The sequence below is a fragment of the Leucopleurus acutus genome (genome assembly GCF_964270905.1).
Source record: "Leucopleurus acutus genome assembly, chromosome: 2".
Classification (NCBI taxonomy): domain Eukaryota; kingdom Metazoa; phylum Chordata; class Mammalia; order Artiodactyla; family Delphinidae; genus Leucopleurus; species Leucopleurus acutus.
In genome coordinates, this window is record NC_139143.1 from 76,755,795 (window position 1) to 76,778,969 (window position 23,175).

General features: G+C 41.8%; 1 protein-coding gene across 1 annotated transcript; it reads left to right on the plus strand.

Moving 5' to 3' along the window:
* The first annotated feature begins 1,655 nt into the window (after nucleotides 1-1,655).
* Nucleotides 1,656-22,922, plus strand: CD48 (CD48 molecule). Its single transcript, XM_082832892.1, has 4 exons — nucleotides 1,656-1,779; nucleotides 17,168-17,461; nucleotides 19,852-20,109; nucleotides 22,807-22,922. Exons 1-4 carry the CDS (start codon nucleotides 1,698-1,700, stop codon nucleotides 22,884-22,886), a joined length of 714 nt encoding a protein of 237 aa, XP_082689018.1. The 5' UTR covers nucleotides 1,656-1,697; the 3' UTR covers nucleotides 22,887-22,922.
* Nucleotides 22,923-23,175: the final 253 nt, after the last annotated feature.

The window sequence follows — 23,175 nt, forward strand, 5'->3', positions numbered from 1 at the left end:
GTGGTACATATATACAATGGAATATTACTCAGCCATAAAAAGGAACAAAATTCAGTCATTTGTAGAGACGTGGCTAGATATAGAGACTGTCATACAGAGTGAAGTTAGTCAGAAAGAGAAAAACAAATATTGTATATTAACACATATATGTGGAACCTACAAAAATGGTACAGATGAAATGGCTTGCAGGGCAGAAATTGAGACAGAGATGTAGACAACAAACCTATGGACACCATGGGGGTAAAGCGGTGGGGTGGTGGTGGTGGTCGTGTGATGAATTGGGAGATTGGGATAGACATGTATACACTAATATATATAAAATGGATAACTAATTAGAACCTGCTGTATAAAAAAATAAGTAATATAAAATTCAAAAATTAAAATAAAAAAAAGATCAAGAGAAAAAACAAAAACAAAACCCACTGGGCAACAGCCTTTTTGAAAAATCCTCAGAGGAATCAGTCTGAGCAAATCCCATGACCTCGACTTCCATCCCTTACCCTGTTCTGTCATTTGACTCCGCCTACTCCTCCTCAGCTTCTTTTTCATGGTTCACTTTAAAGTTTTTCTTAGTTAACTCCACTTCAACCTTGCTCATTCTACTCCTGTCTCATCTTATCTTCTAGTCCAAGTATTTACTGTAGTCCACATTGGGGAAAGAGCTGAGTGAAAACTGGGGTTGACTGGAGCTGAAGCATGACCTCAGGCAAGTCTGACCCTGAGTTTCAGTTCGGAAATGCAGGTAGTAAAATAAACAGGGCTCACAGGGCTCCAATATGATCAAGTGTCATATACAATTTCTGGTATTTAGCCGACTCCATTTCCCCATGCTGATCCTTTGGGGAGGGTAACTACTTCCAAGACAAGAGTTCAGAGATTGAGGAGAGCAGTGTTTTTATTGTCATCTCCATGTTGAGAATCAGAAATGTCCCCAATTGGAAATAGCTACTAATATGCTGTATCAGGGACTGTGGCTACTTTATGGGTCTCCAAATTGTCCTGGGTGGGGAAATAATTCATTTAGATACAAGAGGGATGGACCTGAAATTTCTTAGACCACAAGGGTGTGGAATCCATTCATTTGGGTCAAATAACCTTGCTTTTCTACTAATGTTCAGTGGATAGGCCAATGTAAAGGTTCATACAGTGAACTTATCATAAGGGAGGAAGAGCCTGGGGGTGGGAGACTAGTATTCAAACTGTGTAGGTCTGAGTTCCCACACTTTGTGCTCTCAACCTACCCACACATGATCTACTCCTCACATGATTTAAAGTTGGCTCAGGTCAGAAATCCCCTTGGGTGGGTACCTGCAAATTTTAGCTTCTGGATTAATCAGGGTGATTCCTAACTGGGAAACCAAAAGCAGATATTCTCTATCAGGGGTCTTTAATCTTTTCTGAGCACTGACACCTCTGAAAACAAGTAGAAGCTATGGATCCTCTCACCAGAAAAAAAACTAACACACATTCAAACAAAATGGTTCGTTCCTGTTGGCTCGCATTAAAAAAAATACAAAAAAAGCAATGGGACTTCCTGTTTCTGGTGCCCAGGCCCCACCCACGAGTTGCTGAATGGAGAGAAGAGCTCAGTGCTATTTTTCTCTAACCTTAAGACACGAATTCAAGAGAGCCCTCCGTCCCTTTCTAGCTTGGTTCTGGCCTGTCTCTAGAGTTCCTGGGAAGTTCTGGAGAGTAGCATGTGCTCCAGAAGGTGGGAACTGCCTCTGGCTCTGCAACTTCTACTGCTGCCTCATTTGTTCCTGGCAACCAGCATACAAGGTAATTTCCACAAATTGTCTGCCTCTAATTGTGCACTGAAAGCCCTGTCAGACGGAAAAGGGAATATGGGGTGTGGCTCAACCTGGAAGTGGAGTAGGGGCTCCAGGCAGCAGGTATTTTCATCCTAGTAACAGGGCTGTGGTGAGTTGGGGAACCTTCCTTAGCCTGGAGAATGAGACTCCATCTCTTTCCCCAAGGGCACATGACAAAATTAGGACCTTGGTGAGATGAGAAAGTAGGCCCCTCTTATTTAGTGCTGTGGTTTGTCCTCTGTAAAGTCTCCTTGCATTGTGAATAACAGGAAGCTACTCTGATAGCCACCACATTTTATGTTCAGGTGTGTTGTGCTCCTTGAGGCATTCTTTGAAACCTTTGTCTATGCAAGGAATTGTGTCATGAGCAAAGGTAAATGATGTTGTCATTGTCCCAGAGAGAGATCAAAACTGTGGGAAAGGAAACTTGTCTAGGGTCTCTGAGTGAGAGTCTGAGCAGAGGACTCAGCACAAGAGGAACCCCCAAACATCTGATTAAGAGTTCAGGTTCATTCTTCTGCCATGGGCTTGTTCTGGTCCCCTCCTGTGTTAACTTTCCTTTCCCTGTTACAGCTGCCCAGCCCTCCAGTACCTGTCTGAGAATTGAGAGCTAAGCTATTGTCTTTCTCACTATTCCTCCTAATAAATACTCAGGTCTTTTTCATTTAAGGGGCTTTAATGCTCACCACTATGGAAAAAAATGAGTAAAAGTGAATGTTCGTATGGGAAACAAATATAACATCATAGAATTATGACAGTATGTAACTTTTAGGGAGATGAGATAGCAATGCTTGAAGGAAACCCCGTTGGCCACTCATGCAAGGCCTCTCAGGGTGGTAATACATTGGATCTGGTTTATGACAGGTTTAGGAGAGGAAGAAATTTTTCTCTACCCTTCTAGATTCTTCTGACTGGTCTAAGAATTAAATTGACATGAGACATATTAACAAGAGAAAATCAGAGTTTAATATTGCGTACATGGGAGAAACCCAGAAAACCTGAATAACTTGCCATAATGGCTGAAGCCCTCACTTTAAATACCATCCTCAGCTAAAGACAAGAGGATGTTAAGGGTGACAGTTCTGGGAGGTTATCAGGAAAAGCACAGTAAACAAGGGTAAGGTTGTTAGGCAGACTTAAGTTAGTGCCTTCTCAGTTGATAAGAGTTTCTAGAGACTTGGTCTCCCTCTCTGTCCTCTTCCGGTACAGAGAGGGAGACACTCTTACAAATGAAAATTTCCCTTACAAATATAAATGTTTCTTACAAAAGGGTAACTCCTACATGATTTTCAGAATGTTTCTCTTTCTTTAGAAAATAACCAGCTTAAAACAATTAATATGCCAAAGAAACATATATTAGGGTAGCAAATTCTGCTCCCTTAGGCTGTGTAAGCCTAGATACATGATATATTCAGGGTACTCATGGCTGTGTGGGCTCCATGGGACTGAGTTTACTCATAGGGCACTGATATGACCTTGGGAGTGGGGGCTGGCATGAATTATTCATCCAATTGTTGGGAAAGATAGAGATGCCAAGAGAACTGGAATATTTCAGGACTTTTCTAGACTTAGGTCAATGTGTCTAAATCTTTTTATGCCTAGATTATGCCTACAGATGGTCCTTTTAACCCCAATTTATGACTCCCTCACCCCATAACCACATTTCATCTAAATTTAACTTTGCTGTTTGCCTTGAAGGAGGTTCTGTCTCTCTTACCTCTAGGTCTATACAAATGGCTTTCCTCCTGCCTAAAATTTCCTTCACTCTCTTCTCTTCAGCTCCCCCCTTAGCATTCCATTTTCATGTGACTTCCTCCTGGAAACCTCAGACTCCAAGTTATGGTTGGTGAACTGCTTGACTGTCTGTTTCCTTGAGCCCCGTGAGGACAGGGACCTTGTCCAGTGCTGAACATGGCACAGTGCCTAGAACATGGCATGGGCTCAATAAATAATTGTTAATCCTATGAATGAATGACATCAAAGAACTTCCTTTCAGGTTATCTGTCCAGATCTTCCTAGGGGTATAGTAATTCTCTCCTCCCCAGTAAGGGATGCTCTTGTGAAGAAATTTAAGAAGTAGTTTTAAATCTTCTCCTTAATCCCTCCTCAGACGTGAGTTTCTCAGCTCTCTGACCTCAGGGCCCCCTCATCACTAGTAGGCATCTGCCCTGTCTCCCTTCAGTACAACAGAGTGTGGTGGAAACAGCTTGAACTGGGAATCAGAAGATCTATGTTCTGAGGTCCATGCCATGGGACTTTCTATAAATTGTGAAAGCTTCCTGAGCCTCAATTTTCTCCACTCTGTTATGGATATAACAATATGCTCACCATTTTTTCAAGGGGTTATTGTTAAGATCAAAAGAAATAAAGGATGTGAAATTGCTCTGTGATTGTGACCACATACAATTTGAGGTAGATAAGAGCTGAGAAGAACATAAGGAAACTCTAAAGCCCCGCACTCTCTCCTGAGCCACAGACCTGAATTTCTAACTGCTTTTTAAACATCTCCAGACTCTCCAAACACATTTCCAAAATCTAACTCCCCATCTTTGTTCCAGCTATCTACTGCTGCATAACAAGCCACCACAACACTGGGACTTCCTCACCTTCCAGTTAGTCATTGCAATCTGGCCGATTAAACTCATTAGACTTCCCATCTCAGGAAATGGAACTCTCTCTGTTCATCTTGTCCCCCATGACACACATCTGGAGTCTTGATATCTATTGACAAATTACTTCCTTGAAAGGTTTGTACAGGTTTGTTAAATAGTTGATCTCATTAGAGAGCTCCAGGTAACTCTATATCAATATCTTTAAAACTCACCTCTTTCAGTTCTTCAAAGTTTTACTAGAAATCACATGACTTGTTTTTAGACTAATCAGAATTTCCCCTTTAGGACCTCTTTCTCTCCTTCCTGGGTAGACACTTTTTCTATGAAATTACAACTTCCTTTGATCTGAATTCCCCCCACCCCGTTTTAGTTTTGCTTCTCTACAGACAAGAAACATGGGTAAGCACAGGAAAGATCTGCTTCATTTTCTGTTATAAACTACAGGAAAACACAGTTACTTTATCCTAAGCATCCACACACATAACCAACTATTTCTTCTTGATAGAATTAAATCAAAATAGTACTTTTCTTAAGGTAGTTTTCTACTTCTAAAACATGGAATTGTTAGGAAGACAAATCAAGATTTTTTCAATTTACTTTAAAATTTGAAAAAATACATAAATATATTATATAAAAGAAAACTATAAGTGAATCTATCTTTCTGAATTTATTAGACAATCCTCTGTAACAGACTAAACCACCACCTTGTTATCCCAAATTATACTACAATGGCTGTACATTAATTTTTGCAATCTATATTAGTAATATTAAGGCATCTTTCTTCAACTTGTGATTGGATTAAAGAATCCTTCCAGAAGACTAGAATATTTTTTCCCTTTTTTTATGGTTAATCAAGCATTCTTTCTACTGTTTCTATCTTTAGGTTCATGTTGCTTTTTAAGCCACCCTTTCATTAGATATTTCATAGCAAAACTCACTTTTCTTTTATTAAATTAATTTTTATTTTATATTGGAGTGTGGTAGATTTACAATATTGTGTTAGTTTTATACATAAACATATATTCATTCTTTTTCAGATTCTTTTCCCCAAACTCACTTCTCCATTGCTATTCTAAAGCATTAGTCTCAGCCCATGAGAGGCTGCTGGGTTTATATTTCAAGGTTTCCCTTAGCTGCTTTTTATTGATTTCTTGATACTGAAACCATGAATGCTCTACTCAACACTTTTTTCTTAATATCTTTATTGGAGTATAATTGCTTTACAATGGTATGTTAGTTTCTGCTTTATAGCAAAGTGAATCAGTTATACATATACATATGTTCCCATATGTCTTCCCTCTTGTGTCTCCCTCCCCCCCACCCTCCCTATCCCACCCCTCTAGGTGGTCACAAACCACCTACCTGATCTCCCTGTGCTATGCGGCTACTTCCCACTAGCTATCTATTTTACATTTGGTAGTGTATATATGTCCATGCCACTCTCTCACTTTGTCACAGCTTACCCTTCCCCCTCCCCATATCATCAAGTCCATTCTCTAGTAGGTCTGTGTCTTTATTCCTGTCTTACCCCTATGTTCTTCATGATCTTTTTCTTTTTTTCTTAGATTCCATATATATGTGTTAGCATATGGTATTTGTTTTTCTCTTTCTGACTTACTTCACTCTGTATGACAGACTCTAGGTCCAACCACTTCACTACAAATAACTTAATTTTGTTTCTCTCTATGGCTGAGTAATATTCCATTGTATATATGTGCCACATCTTTTTTTTTTTTTAACATCTTTATTGGGGTATAATTGCTTTACAATGGTGTGTTAGTTTCTGCTTTATAACAAAGTGAATCAGTTATACATATACATATGTTCCCATATGTCTTCCCTCTTGCATCTTCCTCCCTCCCACCCTCCCTATCCCACCCCTCCAGTTGGTCACAAAGCACCGAGCCAATATCACTGTGCCATGTGGCTGCTTCCCACTAGCTATCTACCTTACTACGTTTGTTAGTGTGTATATGTCCATGACTCTCTCTCGCCCTGTCACAGCTCACCCTTCCCCCTCCCCATATCCTCAAGTCCGTTCTCCAATAGGTCTGCATCTTTATTCCTGTCTTACCCCTAGGTTCTTCATGACATTTTTTTCCTTAAATTCCATATATATGTGTTAGTATACGGTATTTGTCTTTTTTTTTCTGACTTACTTCACTCTGTATGACAGACTCTAGGTCCATCCACCTCATTACAAATAGCTCAATTTCGTTTCTTTTTATGGCTTAGTAATATTCCATTGTATATATGTGCCACATCTTCTTTATCCATTCATCCGATGATGGGCACTTAGGTTGTTTCCATCTCTGGGCTATTGTAAATAGAGCTGCAATGAACATTTTGGTACATGACTCTTTTTGAATTTTGGTTTTCTCAGGGTATATGCCCAGTAGTGGGATTGCTGGGTCATATGGTAGTTCTATTTGTAGTTTTTTAAGGAACCTCCATACTGTTCTCCACAGTGGCTGAACCAATTCACATTCCCACCAGCAGTGCAAGAGTGTTCCCTTTTCTCCACACCCTCTCCAGCATTTATTGTTTCTAGATTTTTTGATGATGGCCATTCTGACTGGTGTGAGATGATATCTCATTGTAGTTTTGATTTGCATTTCTCTAATGATTAATGATGTTGAGCATTCTTTCATGTGTTTGTTGGCAGTCTGTATATCTTCTTTGGAGAAATGTCTATTTAGGTCTTCTGCCCATTTTTGGATTGGGTTGTTTGTTTTTTTGTTATTGAGCTGCATGTGCAGCTTGTAAATTTTGGAGATTAACCCTTTGTCAGTTGCTTCATTTACAAATATTTTCTCCCATTCTGAGGGTTGTCCTTTGGTCTTGTTTATGGTTTCCTTTGCTGTGCAAAAGCTTTGAAGTTTCATTACATCCCATTTGTTTATTTTTGTTTTTATTTCCATTTCTCTAGGAGGTGGGTCAGAAAGGATCTTGCTGTGATTTATGTCATAGAGTGTTCTGCCTATGTTTTCCTCTAAGAGTTTGATAGTTTCTGGCCTTACATTTAGGTCTTTAATCCATTTTGAGCTTATTTTTGTGTATGGTGTTAGGGAGTGATCTAATCTCATACTTTTAAATGTACCTGTCCAGTTTTCCCAGCACCACTTATTGAAGAGGCTGTCCTTTCTCCACTGTACATTCCTGCCACCTTTATCAAAGATAAGGTGTCCATATGTGCGTGGGTTTATCTCTGGGCTTTCTATCCTGTTCCATTGATCTATCTTTCTGTTTTTGTGCCAGTACCATACTGTCTTGATTACTGTAGCTTTGTAGTATAGTTTGAAGTCAGGGAGCCTGATTCTTCCAGCGCCTTTTTTCATTCTCAAGATTGCTTTGGTTGTTCGGGGTCTTTTGTGTTTCCATACAAATTGTGAAATTTTTTGTTCTAGTTCTGTGAAAAATGCCAGTGGTAGTTTGATAGGGATTGCATTGAATCTATAGATTGCTTTGGGTAGTAGAGTCATTTTCACAATGTTGATTCTTCCAATCCAAGAACATGGTATATCTCTCCATCTATTGGTATCATCTTTAATTTCTTTCATCAGTGTCTTATAATTTTCTGCATACAGGTCTTTTGTCTCCTTAGGTAGGTTTATTCCTAGATATTTTATTCTTTTTGTTGCAATGGTAAATGGGAGTGTTTTCTTGATTTCACTTTCAGATTTTTCATCATTAGTATATAGGAATGTAAGAGATTTCTGTGCATTAATTTTGTACCCTGCTACTTTACCAAATTCATTGATTAGCTCTAGTAGTTTTCTGGTAGCATCTTTAGGATTCTCTATGTATAGTATCATGTCATCTGCAAACAGTGACAGCTTTACTTCTTCTTTTCCGATTTGGATTCCTTTTATTTCCTTTTCTTCTCTTATTGCTGTGGCTAAAACTTTCAAAACTATGTTGAATAAGAGTGGTGAGAGTGGGCAACCTTGTCTTGTTCCTGATCTTAGAGGAAATGCTTTCAGTTTTTCACCATTGAGGATGATGTTTGCTGTGGGCTTGTCATATATGGCCTTTATTATGTTGAGGAAAGTTCCCTCTATGCCTACTTTCTGCAGGTGTTGAAGCTTTCTCTGCATCTATTGAGATGATCATGTGGTTTTTCTCCTTCAATTTGTTAATATGGTGTATCACATTGATTGATTTGCGTATATTGAAAAATCCTTGCATTCCTGGAATAAACCCCACTTGATCATGATGTATGATCCTTTTAATGTGCTGTTGGATTCTGTTTGCTAGTATTTTGTTGAGGATTTTTGCATCTATGTTCATCAGTGACATTGGTCTTTAGTTTTCTTTCTTTGTGACATCCTTGTCTGGTTTTGGTATCAAGGTGATGGTGGCCTCGTAGAAGGCATTTGGGAGTGTTCCTCCCTCTGCTCTATTTTGGAAGAATTTGAGAAGGATAGGTGTTAGCTCTTCTCTAAATGTTTGATAGAATTCACCTGTGAAGCCATCTGGTCCTGGCGTTTGCTTGTTGGAAGATTTTTAATCAGAGTTTCAATTTCAGTGCTTGTGATTGGTCTGTTCATATTTTCTATTTCTTCCTGATTCAGTCTTGGCAGGTTGTGCATTTCTAAGAATTTGTCCATTTCTTCCAGGTTGTCCATTTTATTGGCATAGAGTTGCTTGTAGTAATCTCTCATGATCTTTTTTATCTCTGCAGTGTCAGTTGTTACTTCTCCTTTTTCATTTCTAATTCTATTGATTTGAGTCTTCTCCCTTTTTTTCTTGATGAGTCTGGCGAATGGTTTATCAATTTTGTTTATCCTTTCAAAGAACCAGCTTTTAGTTTTATTGATCTTTGCTATTGTTTCCTTCATTTCTTTTTCATTTATTTCTGATCTGATTTTTATGATTTCTTTCCTTCTGCTAACTTAGGGGTTTTTTTGTTTTCTTTCTCTAATTGCTTTAGGTGCAAGGTTAGGTTGTTTATTCGAGATGTTTCCTGTTTCTTAAGGTAGGATTGTATTGCTATAAACTTCCCTCTTAGAACTGCTTTTGCTGCATCCCATAGATTTTGAGTCGTCGTGTCTCCATTGTCATTTGTTTCTAGGTATTTTTTGATTACCTCTTTGATTTCTTCAGTGATCACTTCGTTATTAAGTAGTGTATTGTTTAGCCTCCATGTGTTTGTATTTTTTACAGATCTTTTCTTGTAATTGATATCTAGTCTCAAAGCGTTTTGGTCAGAAAAGATACTTGGTACAATTTCAATTTTCTTAAATTTACCAAGGCTTGATTTGTGACCCAAGATATGATCTATCCTGGAGAATGTTCCATGAGCACTTGAGAAAAATGTGTATTCTGTTGTTTTTGGATGGAATGTCCTATAAATATCAATTAAGTCCATCATGTTTAATGTATCATTTAAAGCTTGTGTTTCCTTATTTATTTTCATTTTGGATGATCTGTCCATTGGTGAAAGTGGGGTGTTAAAGTCCCCTACTATGAATGTGTTACTGTCAATTTCCCCTTTTATGGCTGTTAGTATTTGCCTTATATATTGAGGTGCTCTTATGTTGGGTGCATAAATATTTATAATTTTTATATCTTCTTGGATCAATCCCTTGATCATTATGTAGTGTCCTTCTTTGTCTCTTCTAATAGTCTTTATTTTAAAGTCTATTTTGTCTGATATGAAAATTGCTACTCCAGCTTTCTTTTGGTTTCCATTTGCATGAAATACCTTTTTCCATCCCCTTACTTTCAGTCTGTATGTGTCTCTAGGTCTGAAGTGGGTCTCTTGTAGACAGCCTATATATGGGTCTTGTTTTTGTATCCATTCAGCCAGTCTGCATCTTTTGGTGGGAGGATTTAATCCATTTACATTTAAGGTAATTATCGATATGTATGTTCCCATTCCCATTTTCTTAATTGTTTTGGGTTCGTTATTGTAGTTCTTTTCCTTCTTTTTTGTTTCTTGCCTAGAGAAGTTCCTTTAGCAGTTGTTGTAGAGCTGGTTTGGTGGTGCTGAACTCTCTCAGCTTTTGCTTGTCTGTGAAGGTTTTAATTTCTCCATCAAATCTGAATGAGATCCTTGCTGGGTAGAGTAATCTTGGTTGAAAGTTTTTCTCCTTCAACACTTTCAATATGTCCTGCCAGTCCCTTCTGGCTTGCAGAGTTTCTGCTGAAAGATCAGCTGTTAACCTTATGGGGATTCCCTTGTGTGTTATTTGTTGTTTTTCCCTTGCTGCTTTTAATATGCTTTCTTTGTATTTAATTTTTGACAGTTTGATTAATATGTGTCTTGGCATGTTTCTCCTTGGATTTATCCTGTATGGGACTCTCTGTTCTTCCTGGACTTGATTAACTATTTCCTTTCCCATATTAGGGAAGTTTTCAACTATAATCTCTTCAAATATTTTCTCAGTCCCTTTCTTTTTCTCTTCTTCTTCTGGAACCCCTATAATTCGAATGTTGGTGTGTTTAATGTTGTCCCAGAGGTCTCTGAGACTGTCCTCAGTTCCTTTCATTCTTTTTTCTTTATTCTGCTCTGCAGTAGTTATTTCCACTATTTTATCTTCCAGGTCACTTATCGCTTCTTCTGCCTCAGTTATTCTGCTATTGATCCCATCTAGAGTATTTTTCATTTCATTTATTGTGTTGTTCATCATTGTTTGTTTCATCTTTAGTTCTTCTAGGTCCTTGTTAACTGTTTCTTGCATTTTGTCTATTCTATTTCCAAGATTTTGGATCATCTTTACTATCATTATTCTGAATTCTTTTTCAGGTAGACTGCCTATTTCCTCTTCATTTGTTAGGTCTGGTGGGTTTTTATCTTGCTCCTTCATCTGCTGTGTGTTTTTCTCTCTTTTCATTTTGCTTATCTTACTGTGTTTGGGGTCTCCTTTTTGCAGGCTGAAGGTTCGTAGTTCCTGTTGTTTTTAGTGTCTGTCCCCAGTGGCTAAGGTTGGTTCAGTGGGTTGTGTAGGCTTCCTGATGGAGGATACTAGTGCCTGTGTTCTGGTGGATGAGGCTGGATCTTGTCTTTCTGGTGGACAGGTCCACGTCTGGTGGTGTGTTTTGGGGTGTCTGTAGACTTATTATGATTTTGGGCAGCCTCTCTGCTATTGGGTGGGGTTGTGTTCCTGTCTTGCTAGTTGTTTGGCATAGGATGTCCAGCACTGTAGCTTGCTGGTCGTTGAGTGAAGCTGGGTGCTGGTGTTAAGATGGAGATCTCTGGGAGATTTTCACCGTTTGATACTATGTGCAGCTGGGAGGCCTCTTGTGGACCAGTGTCCTGAAGTTGGCTCTCCCACCTCAGAGGCACAGCACTAACTCCTGGCTGCAGCATCAAGAGCCTTTCATCCACACGGCTCCTTAATTTGGGATGAGTCGTTGTCTATTCATGTATGCAGTCGTTGTCTATTCACAGATGCAGGGTACATCAAGTTGATTGTGGAGCTTTAATCCGCTGCTTCTGAGGCTGCTGAGAGAGATTTCCCTTTCTCTTCTTTGTTCTCACAGCTCCCAGGGGCTCAGTTTTGGATTTGGCCCCGCCTGTGCGTGTAGGTCGCCGGAGGGCGTCTGTTCTTTGCTCAGACAGGACGGGGTTAAAGGAGCCGCTGATTCGGAGGCTCTGGCTCACTCAGGCCGGGGGTAGGGAGGGTCACGGAGTGCGGGGCAGGCCTGCAGCGGCAGAGGTCGGTGTGACGTTGCAGCAGCCTGAGGCGTGCTGTGCGCTCTCCCGGGGGAGCTGTCCCTGGATCCCGGGACCCTGGCAGTGGCGGGCTGCACAGGCTCCCCGGAAGGGGGGTGTGGATAGTGACCTGTGCTCACACACAGGTGTCTTGGTGGCGGCAGCAGCAGCCTTAGCGTCTCATGCCCGTCTCTGGGGTCCGCGCTTTTAGCTGCGACTCGCGCCCGTCTCTGGAGCTCCTTTAAGCAGCGCTCTTAATCCCCTCTCCTCGCGCACCAGGAAACAAAGAGGCAGGAAAAAGTCTCTTGCCTCTTCGGCAGGTGCAGACTTTTCCCCGGACTCCCTCCCGGCTAGCCGTGGTGCACTATCCCCTTCAGGCTGTTTCACGCCGCCAACCCCAGTCCTCTCCCTGGGATCCGACCGAAGCCCGAACCTCAGCTCCCAGCCCCGCCCGCCCCGGCGGGTGAGCAGACAAGCCTCTCGGGCTGGTGAGCGCAGGTTGGCACCGATCCTCTATGCGGGAATCTCTCCGCTTTGCCCTCCGCACCCCTGTTGCTGCGCTCTCCTCCGCGGCCCCGAAGCTCCCCGTCTCCGCCACCCGCAGTCTCCGCCCGCGAAGGGGCTCCTAGTGTGTGGAAACATTTCCTCCTTCACAGCTCCCTCCCACTGGTGCAGGTCCTGTCCCTATTCTTTTGTCTCTGTTTTTTCTTTTGTCCTACCCAGGTACGTGGGGAGTGTCTTGTCTTTTGGGAGGTCTGAGGTCTTCTGCCAGCGATCAGTGGGTGTTCTATAGGAGCAGTTCCACGTGTAGATGTATTTCTGATGTGTGTGTGGGGAGGAAGGTGATCTCCGCATCCTATTCTTCCACCCATCTTCCCTTGTCTCCTCAACACTCTTTTATGTTGTTTCTTTTGAGAGTTTCTGGGCAGCTTTTCCATTGCTCCTCTGCTGTCTATGTCATAATTGTCATCTTTTATTCATTTATTCAGGACCCAACCATAAGACAGGGCTGCTTCACTGGCCCAGTTTGGGCACAGTATGATACTTAAGAAACACAGTTCATTGGTCCTAAGTAATTAAATAGTAACTCAAATTTCTACTTGAAGTCTCTCAAAGGATGTTAAAGGGAATCCAATTTATAAGTTATAGTGATACTTCCTATCATATCCTCTCCTGTCCTCTTCAGTCTTCTCAAACCATCCCATTCATCTGCTGCCCAGAGATTCTCACTCCTTTGAGCCTTAGTACTATAGCACCCCTATTTCCTAAACCAACCTGAGTGGCCCCTGTTTTTCTTCTCCTTTCCTCTCTGCCTTTTCAGTCCAAACCAATCTTAAGAAGTAAGCAAAAAAAAAAAAAAAAAAGCTAAGGGAGAGTAAAAGTAAGAAAAATGTGACTAGTAGGAGGTCATGAGGAGACAACTGGGAACACTTATGTATGCATTTTTGTCCCTGCCATTCATTCATTCATTCTTTCATTCTATACTAAACAACAAATGTGAGCCAAGTATTGTGGGGATTGAGTAAGACATGGTCTTTGCCTTTGAGAAGCTCACAATCTTAGTGACTATGTGTCTGTTATAGTTTCTCCCTCCCCCTTACACTGTAGCTTGAAGTTTTTTTGAGCATGTTGGGGATACCCTGGACAAACAAGATCTCATTGTTATAAAGCAGACTCCATTCTCACAAGGAGAAATGATGTGTATTATAACTGGGTCTGGATCATGACTTGAGTCTATATGCTCCATTCTTCATTCCTCATTGTGTTCATCTTCATTCCTCCTTCCCCAAGGAAGCTTCAGGTAAGTTTTCTGGTCCTACCTTGGTGCTGGGGCCTCTTTCTTATCATCACATGTCCTAGCCAAAGACCTGGTTTTGTTTTTCTTTTGTGCATGCTGATGTCTTTTACTTTTAGACCTAGGCTACAAGTGAAAGCTTCTTCAGGAGCTGCTACAGGTTTTTGGATTTTTGGCCCCTACTTCAACATTCTTCACTCTTCCAGATTCACACATAGGCATTCATTCCTTAAAAATATATCATTAGTCTACTCCTTATTTTACCACTGTTTTGGTACAATAAAGTAAGTTCAGCAGGCAGTTGTTAAACATCTCAGTACTTAATGCATAGTACTAGATGTTATGGATACAAAATTAACGTAGGTAATAATAATAAAACAATACATGACATTTATTGAATACTTACTAATCTTCCAAGTATTAGTCTAAGTACTTTATGTGTATTGATTATTTGTATTAATTTAATTGTATTCTAAGCATTTATTTGTGTAACTCTGGGTCAGGGTTCTTTAGAGTAAAAAGAACCAATAGGATATATATAAATGTATAGAAAGAGATTTATTATGAGGCCCATGCAGTTATGGAAGCATAACCCATATTATGTACTTCTTTGGAGAAGTCCCATGATCTGCCACCTGCAAGATGGAGGCCAGGAAAGCTACAGGTGTAGTTCCAGTACAAATCCAGAGGCCTGAGAATATATAGACTCATGATTTGAGTCTATATGTTCTGTGTTCTTCATTCTCAGTGGACTCATCTTCATTCATCCTTCCACAGAGAGTCTTCAGGGGAGCCAATGGTCTAATTCCTAGTTCAAGTCCTAAGGTCCAAGGACCAGGAGCACTGATGTCCAAGGGTAGGAGAAGATGGATATCCCAGCTCAAGGTAGAAAGCAAATTTGCCTTTTTTCCCTGCCTTTTTGTCCTATTCTGGCCCTCAGTAGATTGGATGATGCTCACACACATTGGTGAGGGTGATCTTCTTACTCCGTCTACTGATTCAAATGCTAATCTCTTCCAGAAAAACCCTTATAGATGATCCAGAAATAGTGTTTTACCAGCTGTCTGGGCATCCTTTAACTCAGTAAACTTGACACATGAACTTCACCTTCACAAACTCTGTAAGATAAATACTAAAACAAATGCAGAGATGTTAGGTAAAATGCTCAAGGTTATACAGCTAATAAGTGGGCCAGGATTTGCATAATCTAATTCCAGAACCCATGATCTTTTTTTTTTCTTTTCTTTCTTTCTTTAGTTTTGGCTGTATTGGGTCTTTGTTGCTTCACGCAGGCTTTCTCTAGTTGTGGCGAGCTGGGGCTACTCTTTGTTGCAGTGTACAGGCTTCTCATTTCAGTGGCTTCTCTTGTTGTGGAGCACGGGCTCTAGGCACGTGGGCTTCAGTAGTTGTGGCACGCAGGCTCAGTAGTTGTGGCTCATGGGCTCTAGAGCACAGGCTCAGTAGTTGCGGCTCATGGGCTTAGTTGCTCCACGGCATGTGGGATCTTCCTGGACCAGGGCTCGAACCCCTGCATTGACAGGCAGATTCCTAACCATTGTACCACCAGGGAAGTCCCCAGAGCCCATGATCTTAACCATCATACTACAATGGAAAATGAGTTAAACTCATAAGACTCATTTTTTGTCCTTAGGAAGCATGTGATCTGGTGATAAAGGCAAGTAATAGATATTAAATGGATCACTTTAATATGATATGAGTTCTAAGATATAGACATGCACAGGATATTGTAGCTTTCCATCCTCCTTCCTTCACCACCTATGTGTAATGATTCAAAAAAAGCCATCCTGGTGGTTGGCTGTGACTTCTTACTGAGAAATAAAGCGGTTAATTGTGGCTTGTGCTATCTTCCTAAGCATATGTCTGAGACTTGTTGGAGAGTCTACCAAGGATGACCTAGGCCAGCAGTTCTTAACCAGAATGAAGGCAGGAAGATTTTTTCCTCCCAGGGGGCATTTGGCATTGTCTGGAGATATTTTTGATGGTCACAACTGGAATGATGCTACTGGCATCTAGTGGGCAGAGGCCAGGGAGGCTGCTAGATATCATACAATGCACAAGGACAGCCCTTCCCAACAAGGAATTCTCTGGTCCAAAAAGTCAATAATGCCAAGGTTGAAAAACACTGACCTAGGCTGTCAGAGATTATAAAGTACGGAATGGATCAATCAGAAACACTCTGGAAATAAATGCCTGTGTGTGTTTGTGAACGCGCCAGGCAAAAATTAAATGCTCCATAACCGGTTGTTGAATGGATAGATGGATGGTTGGAAGGATTAGTGACTAGGAACTTGAAAGACCTGGGGACACAGGCATTTTGAATCTTTATTGAAAAGAATGTTTTCGGGAACGATAGACATGTGGAAAGTAAATAGGTATAGACACGATGTTAAACAATATGAAGTTTTTTGTGACAGTATATGAGGTAAGAGCGATATAGATCATATTTCTTCTTTCCTCTACCATTAGCTTTTTTCTACTGCTCTTTCTCAGCCTATACATTTACACTTAGTTTTCCTCCCTCCACAGAGAGAGTTAGCAGACCTTCCTTCATCTTATGTCTTCTGGCTATCACCTTTTCTTTCTCCTTGCATTCAAGAAACCAGGGTTTTTAGAACTGAGGCTTATACAATTTGGAGTGCCCTCATGAGAAAGAGAACAGAACTGTAAATACAAATAGGAACAAAAATGAATGTAGTTAGGATGAGAAAAGAAAGCCCAGTGTATCACAAGTTTTTTTAAAAGCTGACAAATACAAAAATCACGAAAGCCAGAAAAATAGCACAATATTTTTATTAATAAAATGCGTTCACTCTCCTATAATACTTTGCCACTGACTAACTCTGGTTCCCTTTCCTTTCTAACCTTGTTTCTCCTTCACTTCTTACCTACTGCTGGAGAACTAAATTGAAACACAAGGAACACAAGCACAGAGAGGAGACGTGACTCATCATCATTTTCTTTGAAAATGTCCTATTAGGAGAGTAAGGGAGAGAGCAAGGGCTGGCTCAGTGTCCTTTTTCTTTATCCTCTAGGGCAGAATTAGACGGATTATGAGCACATCTCCTGTTCTCATGCCCACTTCTCAAGCTCTGACTATCATTGAGTTCCTGATCAGGGGTCAGGCCCTCTGATAAAGATCATACTCACTGCTCCCAAGCAAAAGGCTCTTCCTTCTTCTTTGTTCCACCAGCCCAGGCCAAAGCCTGGGCCACTGGGCAGCTCTGCCTTTTTTAAAATGGGTCTCACTCACTCTGCCTCTCATTGACAGATTATTCAAAATATGCCATCTCCGGCAGCAACGTGAGTCTGTCAATCTCCAGTTTGCCGACGAACTACAAATCACTCACCTGGCTTTATACTACTGACCAGAAGATTGTAGAATGGGAGTCCGGTCAGCCTAAATACTTCAATACTAAATTTAAGGACAGGGCCAGGCTTGATCTTCAAAATGGCACACTGCACATCCATAACGTCCAGAAGGAGGACAGCAGCACTTACCTCCTGATGGTGCTGAAGGACCCTGGGTACGAGGACGAATGGAAGATCCCACTGGAGGTGCTTGGTGAGTTAGGGGAACCAAAGGGCAAGTCCCCACTCCAGGGCCCTGGACAGACCACTGGGAGGGGACTCTCCCTGGGAGGGGGAGGGAAAAACCTCAGGATAGGCTTAATTCATTTCTCCTGGAGCCAGTTCCACTTGGAAGTGAGGCTGGGCCAGCCAGACTCGAAGTAGATTACTCTGGGACATTTAAAACCTCTTCTGACATTAAGGAGTCTAAGATTTGAAGATAAAGAAAACAGTAAGGATGGTTTCCTCTCTATTCTCTTCATGCTCTCCTGTGATCAACCCAAATCAGTTCTGAGCTCTTCTTAATAACATAACTGAACAAAGACTTCATCAAACATAAGGAAAAAGATAGAAGAGATAAAGGATTGGGCAAGAGCCATTCAAGAGTGTTTTTACCTTACTGAATGGGTGGGAAAAAAACTTCCACTCCTAGTGCCAGCCTAACAAGTATAAGTGAAGTAAGGGCTAGAACATTATACTTGGAGTCAGACAGACCTGGGTTTAAAACCCTGGTCAGTAACTTACTAGTTGTGTGAACTTGGAGAAAGATCTTGCCATCTCTGCCCCATTAGGTAAGATTCTGTTGATGGCAAGCGATGGAGACCAATTTGATGTACCTTTAGCAAAAAAGAATTTCTTAAAAAAAAGAAAACTAGGACTATTTAAAGCAATGCAAGGAGTTTAGAAGAGTCAAGAAGGGCTGAAGGGAAGGAAGAATGGTCTAAGAGGCTAAAATCCCCTTCTCACTCACTTCCTCCATGTCATACGGCCTGAAAGTTCAAGACGTACTGGGAACAGGAAAGATTCAAAGGCTCTTACAGTGGTTTTAAAAAAAATCCCAAATTTGTATCATTTACCAAATTCTGTGGTAAATACTCCCACCACAGCCACCTCCAAACTGCTAATGGTTTCACAACCAGCTTGCAAAATTTCTGAATATCTTAAAATCCACAAGCTGGCTTGGCTTTAGCACACTTGCCTAGGGATAAGACCCTGAGGGTGAGATTAGCAGAAGAATTATCCTTCAGTCCAGCCCAGGAATTTCTGACAGCTCAAAGGGGGCATCTTGGAGCCAGTCTGCCCTAGCTCGCTCTGTCCACAATGTGCTCAGGGTTGTGCTGCTCACCATGGGAAATGAGGAAGGTATACAAGACTTGAGTCCAGACCACAGGAAATGATGGAAGACAGTATGAAGATTGCTCATGTAAAGTATGCAGGAGGAGTCCAGCAATCTGATAGGGTTTCACGGAGGAGATGGATGTAGAGTTCAGGAGGTCAGATGGCAGAGCCTCCACTGCCCCTCACAGACATATCATCCAGAGGCCAGCACTGATTGGGTCAATTCTCTGCCACATTTTAATCCTATGACATCTGAGCTGTATTGATTCTGTGTTTTACGCTTGACCAGAAGGAAAAGACCCCAAAGGATTTCAGGTAAAGCAGTCCTAGTCAAGGAAGGAGCAGATGATGGGATTACCTCTCAACAAATCTGGCTGCAGGATGACATCAGTGAAGATGCTGTGACCTCCAACATGCATGTAACGCTTACACCCTGCAAAAGCACTTTCTCATGGATGATGGCATTGTATATTACTAACATGAGTCATCCTACATGCAAGAAAGAAGTTCAAGGGATCAATTATCTTGCCTAATGTCACTCTACCAGGACCAAGTCCAGGACCCAGGCTGGTCTCACTGTAAAGCAAGTGTTTTGTCTTTTCTATTGCATAACTGATTCATCCATCCATCCATCCATCCATCCATCCATCCATCCACCTATCCCTTTCATCAGATACTTATAGAATACCTGCTCTGTGGCTGGCACTGAGATACCAAAGTTAACTGATGCAGTGCTGTTCATCACTACTGACTTTTGCTGGGAATTCCATGAGGTTCTTCTCTGTAGTTCTGCCAGCATCCAGGAAAGGTATAGGGTGGTACCCCTTACCCCAGGACTCTTGCTGAATCTGAGCCCAAGAACTCTTGAAGGACTGATAGACCAAGGTGCCAAGTGTGGACCATTGCTAGAGAAGGGGCCCTGAGCAGCTCAGACAGTTGGGATATCAAGTCCAACCCTGCTGATATCTATGCTAAACCTCTGTTTTTCTTTCTGGCCCACAGATTGTCATAACCCCATTTTTGTTTCTGGGTGCATGGCTCCCCCTTCTGGATCCAGCTTAGCTTCACTCCAAGGAGTAGCTCTTTCAGTCTGAAGCCTCCAGAGGTCAAAACTGCTCACTGGCTCCCTCTGCAGGGGCCTCTTCTCCATGACTGCTCCTGCAGCCCTCTGGGGCTCCCTTTGTACTTTGTTGGCGAAACCCTCCCAGCATAAATGCTTCATAAATGCATAAACCCATTGTCTCATCTTAACATATTCATTTTTAGACCCTGTACCAAAGCCTGTCATAGAAGTCAAGAAGACACAGGGAGTGAACAAGTGTAACCTGACCTTGTCCTGTGTGATCCAGGACCAGTCTGTAAACTACACCTGGTATGCAGAGTCCCTTCCAAAAGAGTTCCAGAGCAGTGTGCTTGAAGTGACCCATACACCACAAAACTACTCCAGTTCTTATACCTGCCAAGTCAGCAATCCTGTGAGCAGCCAACATTACACAGTCAACTTCACTTCACCCTGTGTACTGGGTAAGAGATACTGCCAAGGGAGCTGAGGTGGGCACAGGGTAACTAGTTTTCTCTTGAAGGAAGAAAAGCGTGGAGAACTTATTCAGCCTCCTGGCACAGAAATTAGTGGAGAATCCCAAAGGCATGGAAGACTTGGGTTCTCTAAGGTTTCACTGCCTTGCTGAGAGGGTTCACCGCCTCTCAGCAGCTCACCTCGGCTTTGTGGAGCTCAGGGTCCTCATCTGCAAAGGGCAGTTGGCACAGGGGCTCTGATTTCCCCTTCTCCTGCCGTGCTCTAACAGTGCATCATCCTGGAATCTGAGGCCAGTGTCCTTGCAGGATAATCTGAGATTTCAGGGTGAGCAGGGAGAAAAAGGGCAAGTAGGGGAACAGTCCAGACACTGTTGGGCCACAACACAGAGGCATTTCTGGTGGGCAGCGAAGGAAAAAAGGGCCAACTGGATGAGCATGAGTGAGAACAAGTGGTGAACAGGAGAACCTGATCCTAAGGTAGAGACTTTCTGTTCTTCCCCAGGTGTATGCTCCTTGATGAAGCTGGAAAAGCAAACTCTGGGTTTCGTGTTTCAGATTTCTCTGTCTCCTGGGAGGATCCACTCATTAGAGCATCACTCCTCGTTCTCTCTCAAGCCTACACAGGTCCCATAGTGGGGTAGCTATGAGTATAGGTTTTGGAGTCAGTTACACCTGGGATTAATCCTGGGACTGTCACTTACTAGCTAAACAAGTTACTTAGCTTCTCCAAGTCATGTCCTTCTCTTTTTTTTTCATATTTATTGGAGTATAATTGCTTTATGATGTTGTGTTAGTTTCTGCTGTACAACAAAGTGAATCACTGTATGTATACATGTATTCCCATATCCCCTCCTTCTTGAGCCTCCCTCCCACCCTCCGTATCCCACCCCTCTAGGTGGTCACAGAGCACCGAGCTGATCTCCCTGTGCTACGCATCATCTTCCCACTAGCTATCTATTTTACATTTGGTAGTGTATACCTGTCAATGCTACTATCTCACTTCATCCCAGCCTCCCCTTCCCCCACTGTGTCCTCAAGTCCTTTCTCTACTTCTGCATCTCTATTCCTGCCCTGCCAGTAGGTTCATCAGTACCATTTATCTAGATTCCGTATATATGCATTAGCCTAGGGGATTTGTTTTTCTCTTTCTGACTTACTTCACTCTGTATGAAGTCATGTACTTCTTAAATAAGACAAAACAATAGTTCTTATCTCATACTGTTATAAGGATTAAATGAGGCAATACAGATAACTACCTAGCACAGTATCTAACAAGTCCTCAATGAATGGTAATTAACTTAGGCCCAATCCTTTTAATTCTAGAGACACTAGGGATTTGGCAACCACTTAATAAATTTGGATCACCATCTTCAGCATTTCAGGCCCTGTGCTCTCCACAGGCCTGAAATCATATCCCCAAGCCCTGGTGTACAAATCCCTCCAGAATAACTCATACCTGTGGTACCAACATTTACCTGAGATTCCTGTCATACCCAGTCATCAGGGATCATGGCCCCTGGAGACATGGCTCTTTCATGGTCTTCTTGGACCCAATCTACTCTGCCCACCTGTGCTAATTTCTTTACCTCTGCTCCCACACATGAGCTATGGAAACTGTATGTTCAGTATTCTTCCCAACTAACTGGTCATGTCTCTTCTAGTCTTTACTGATATGCCCTGCTTTTCTGCCACCATAGACCCAGTATGACACTTTGCTGTCTGACCATAAGACCACCAGCTGGCTGGGTGGTCCTAACACCACCTTTATATCACCACCATATCCTGAGATCCAGAAAAAGGAAGAGAAACAATCCCAGTCCTTTATAGAATGAAAGTGGCTGCTCATTCACAGAGAGGATGAAAGCAATAATACATCTATTTTTTGAAGGGCTAAGCCCATCTTGTCACTTTTTTTTTTTTTTTTTTTTTGTGTTATGCGGGCCTCTCACTGTTGTGGCCTCTCCCATTGCGGAGCACAGGCTCTGGGCGCGCAGGCTCAGTGGCCATGGCTCACGCGCCCAGCCGCTCCGAGGCATGTGGGATCTTCCCGGACCGGGGCACGAACCCATGTCCCCTGCATTGGCAGGCGGACTCTCAACCACTGCACCACCAGGGAAGCCCCATCTTGTCACTTTTTAGCTATCCAAATTATCCTAGAAAAGTATCCCTAATTCTTCTTCCCTAATTTATCAGTATCCTGCCTTCCCCTTCTGTATCTCTTTATTTCCCTTTCTTTTTTTTTTTCCTACCCCTTTTTTCCTCCTATTTGGTACTGATGGTTAGTAGTGTAGAGAAACAGGGAAGGGAACTAATACTTCCTTCCCTAAAGTTAACGCATAGCATCATATTATCAACTGCACCTGAAGCTCTGCCCTACTTAATTGCTGCCCAGTGTAGGAGAGTGATTCTTTCCCAGGTCCACAGTGGTGCCAAGGTAACCTTCAAGTACAGGACTCAGCTAAGCCAGTGATATTTAAGGGATTTCTGTACTCTTTATACTTTACATCTGGGACTTTGAGCTTTGCTCAATCTGGGAAAAGGATGTCCCAGGCACATTGGGTCTGGATTGAGGGAGGAAATAATTCCCCTGCTCTATAAGCTCCCATGCCAATGTCCAGTACCCCTGCCCCTTCTCAACACATTAATCAAGACACCTAAATGTTTTGTGTTTTCTTGTTCTTTCAGCCCCATCCTCTGGAGTAGCTTGGACTGCCACTTGGCTAGTGATCATGGTAACCACTGTTCTTGGTCTCCTATGGATCTGAGATAAACTCTTCTAACTCAAGAGTGAAACTTCAAGAATGCAAGACCTCATTGCTAACCATAATATTAACCAGGACAGAAGTTCTGGTTATATAGGATGGGTGAAAGTATTGAGATGTCTACAAGGATTTTCAAATTAACTTTTTCAAACCACAGTAATATTTTATTTTATATCCTCTAGTTGTTTTTTAACATACATATACACATGCATTCTTCCCATCAAAAAATGGGCAAAATGTATTATGCAATGTTTTCTTGTTGGAATAAATATTTGATATGATTGCCAAAGTG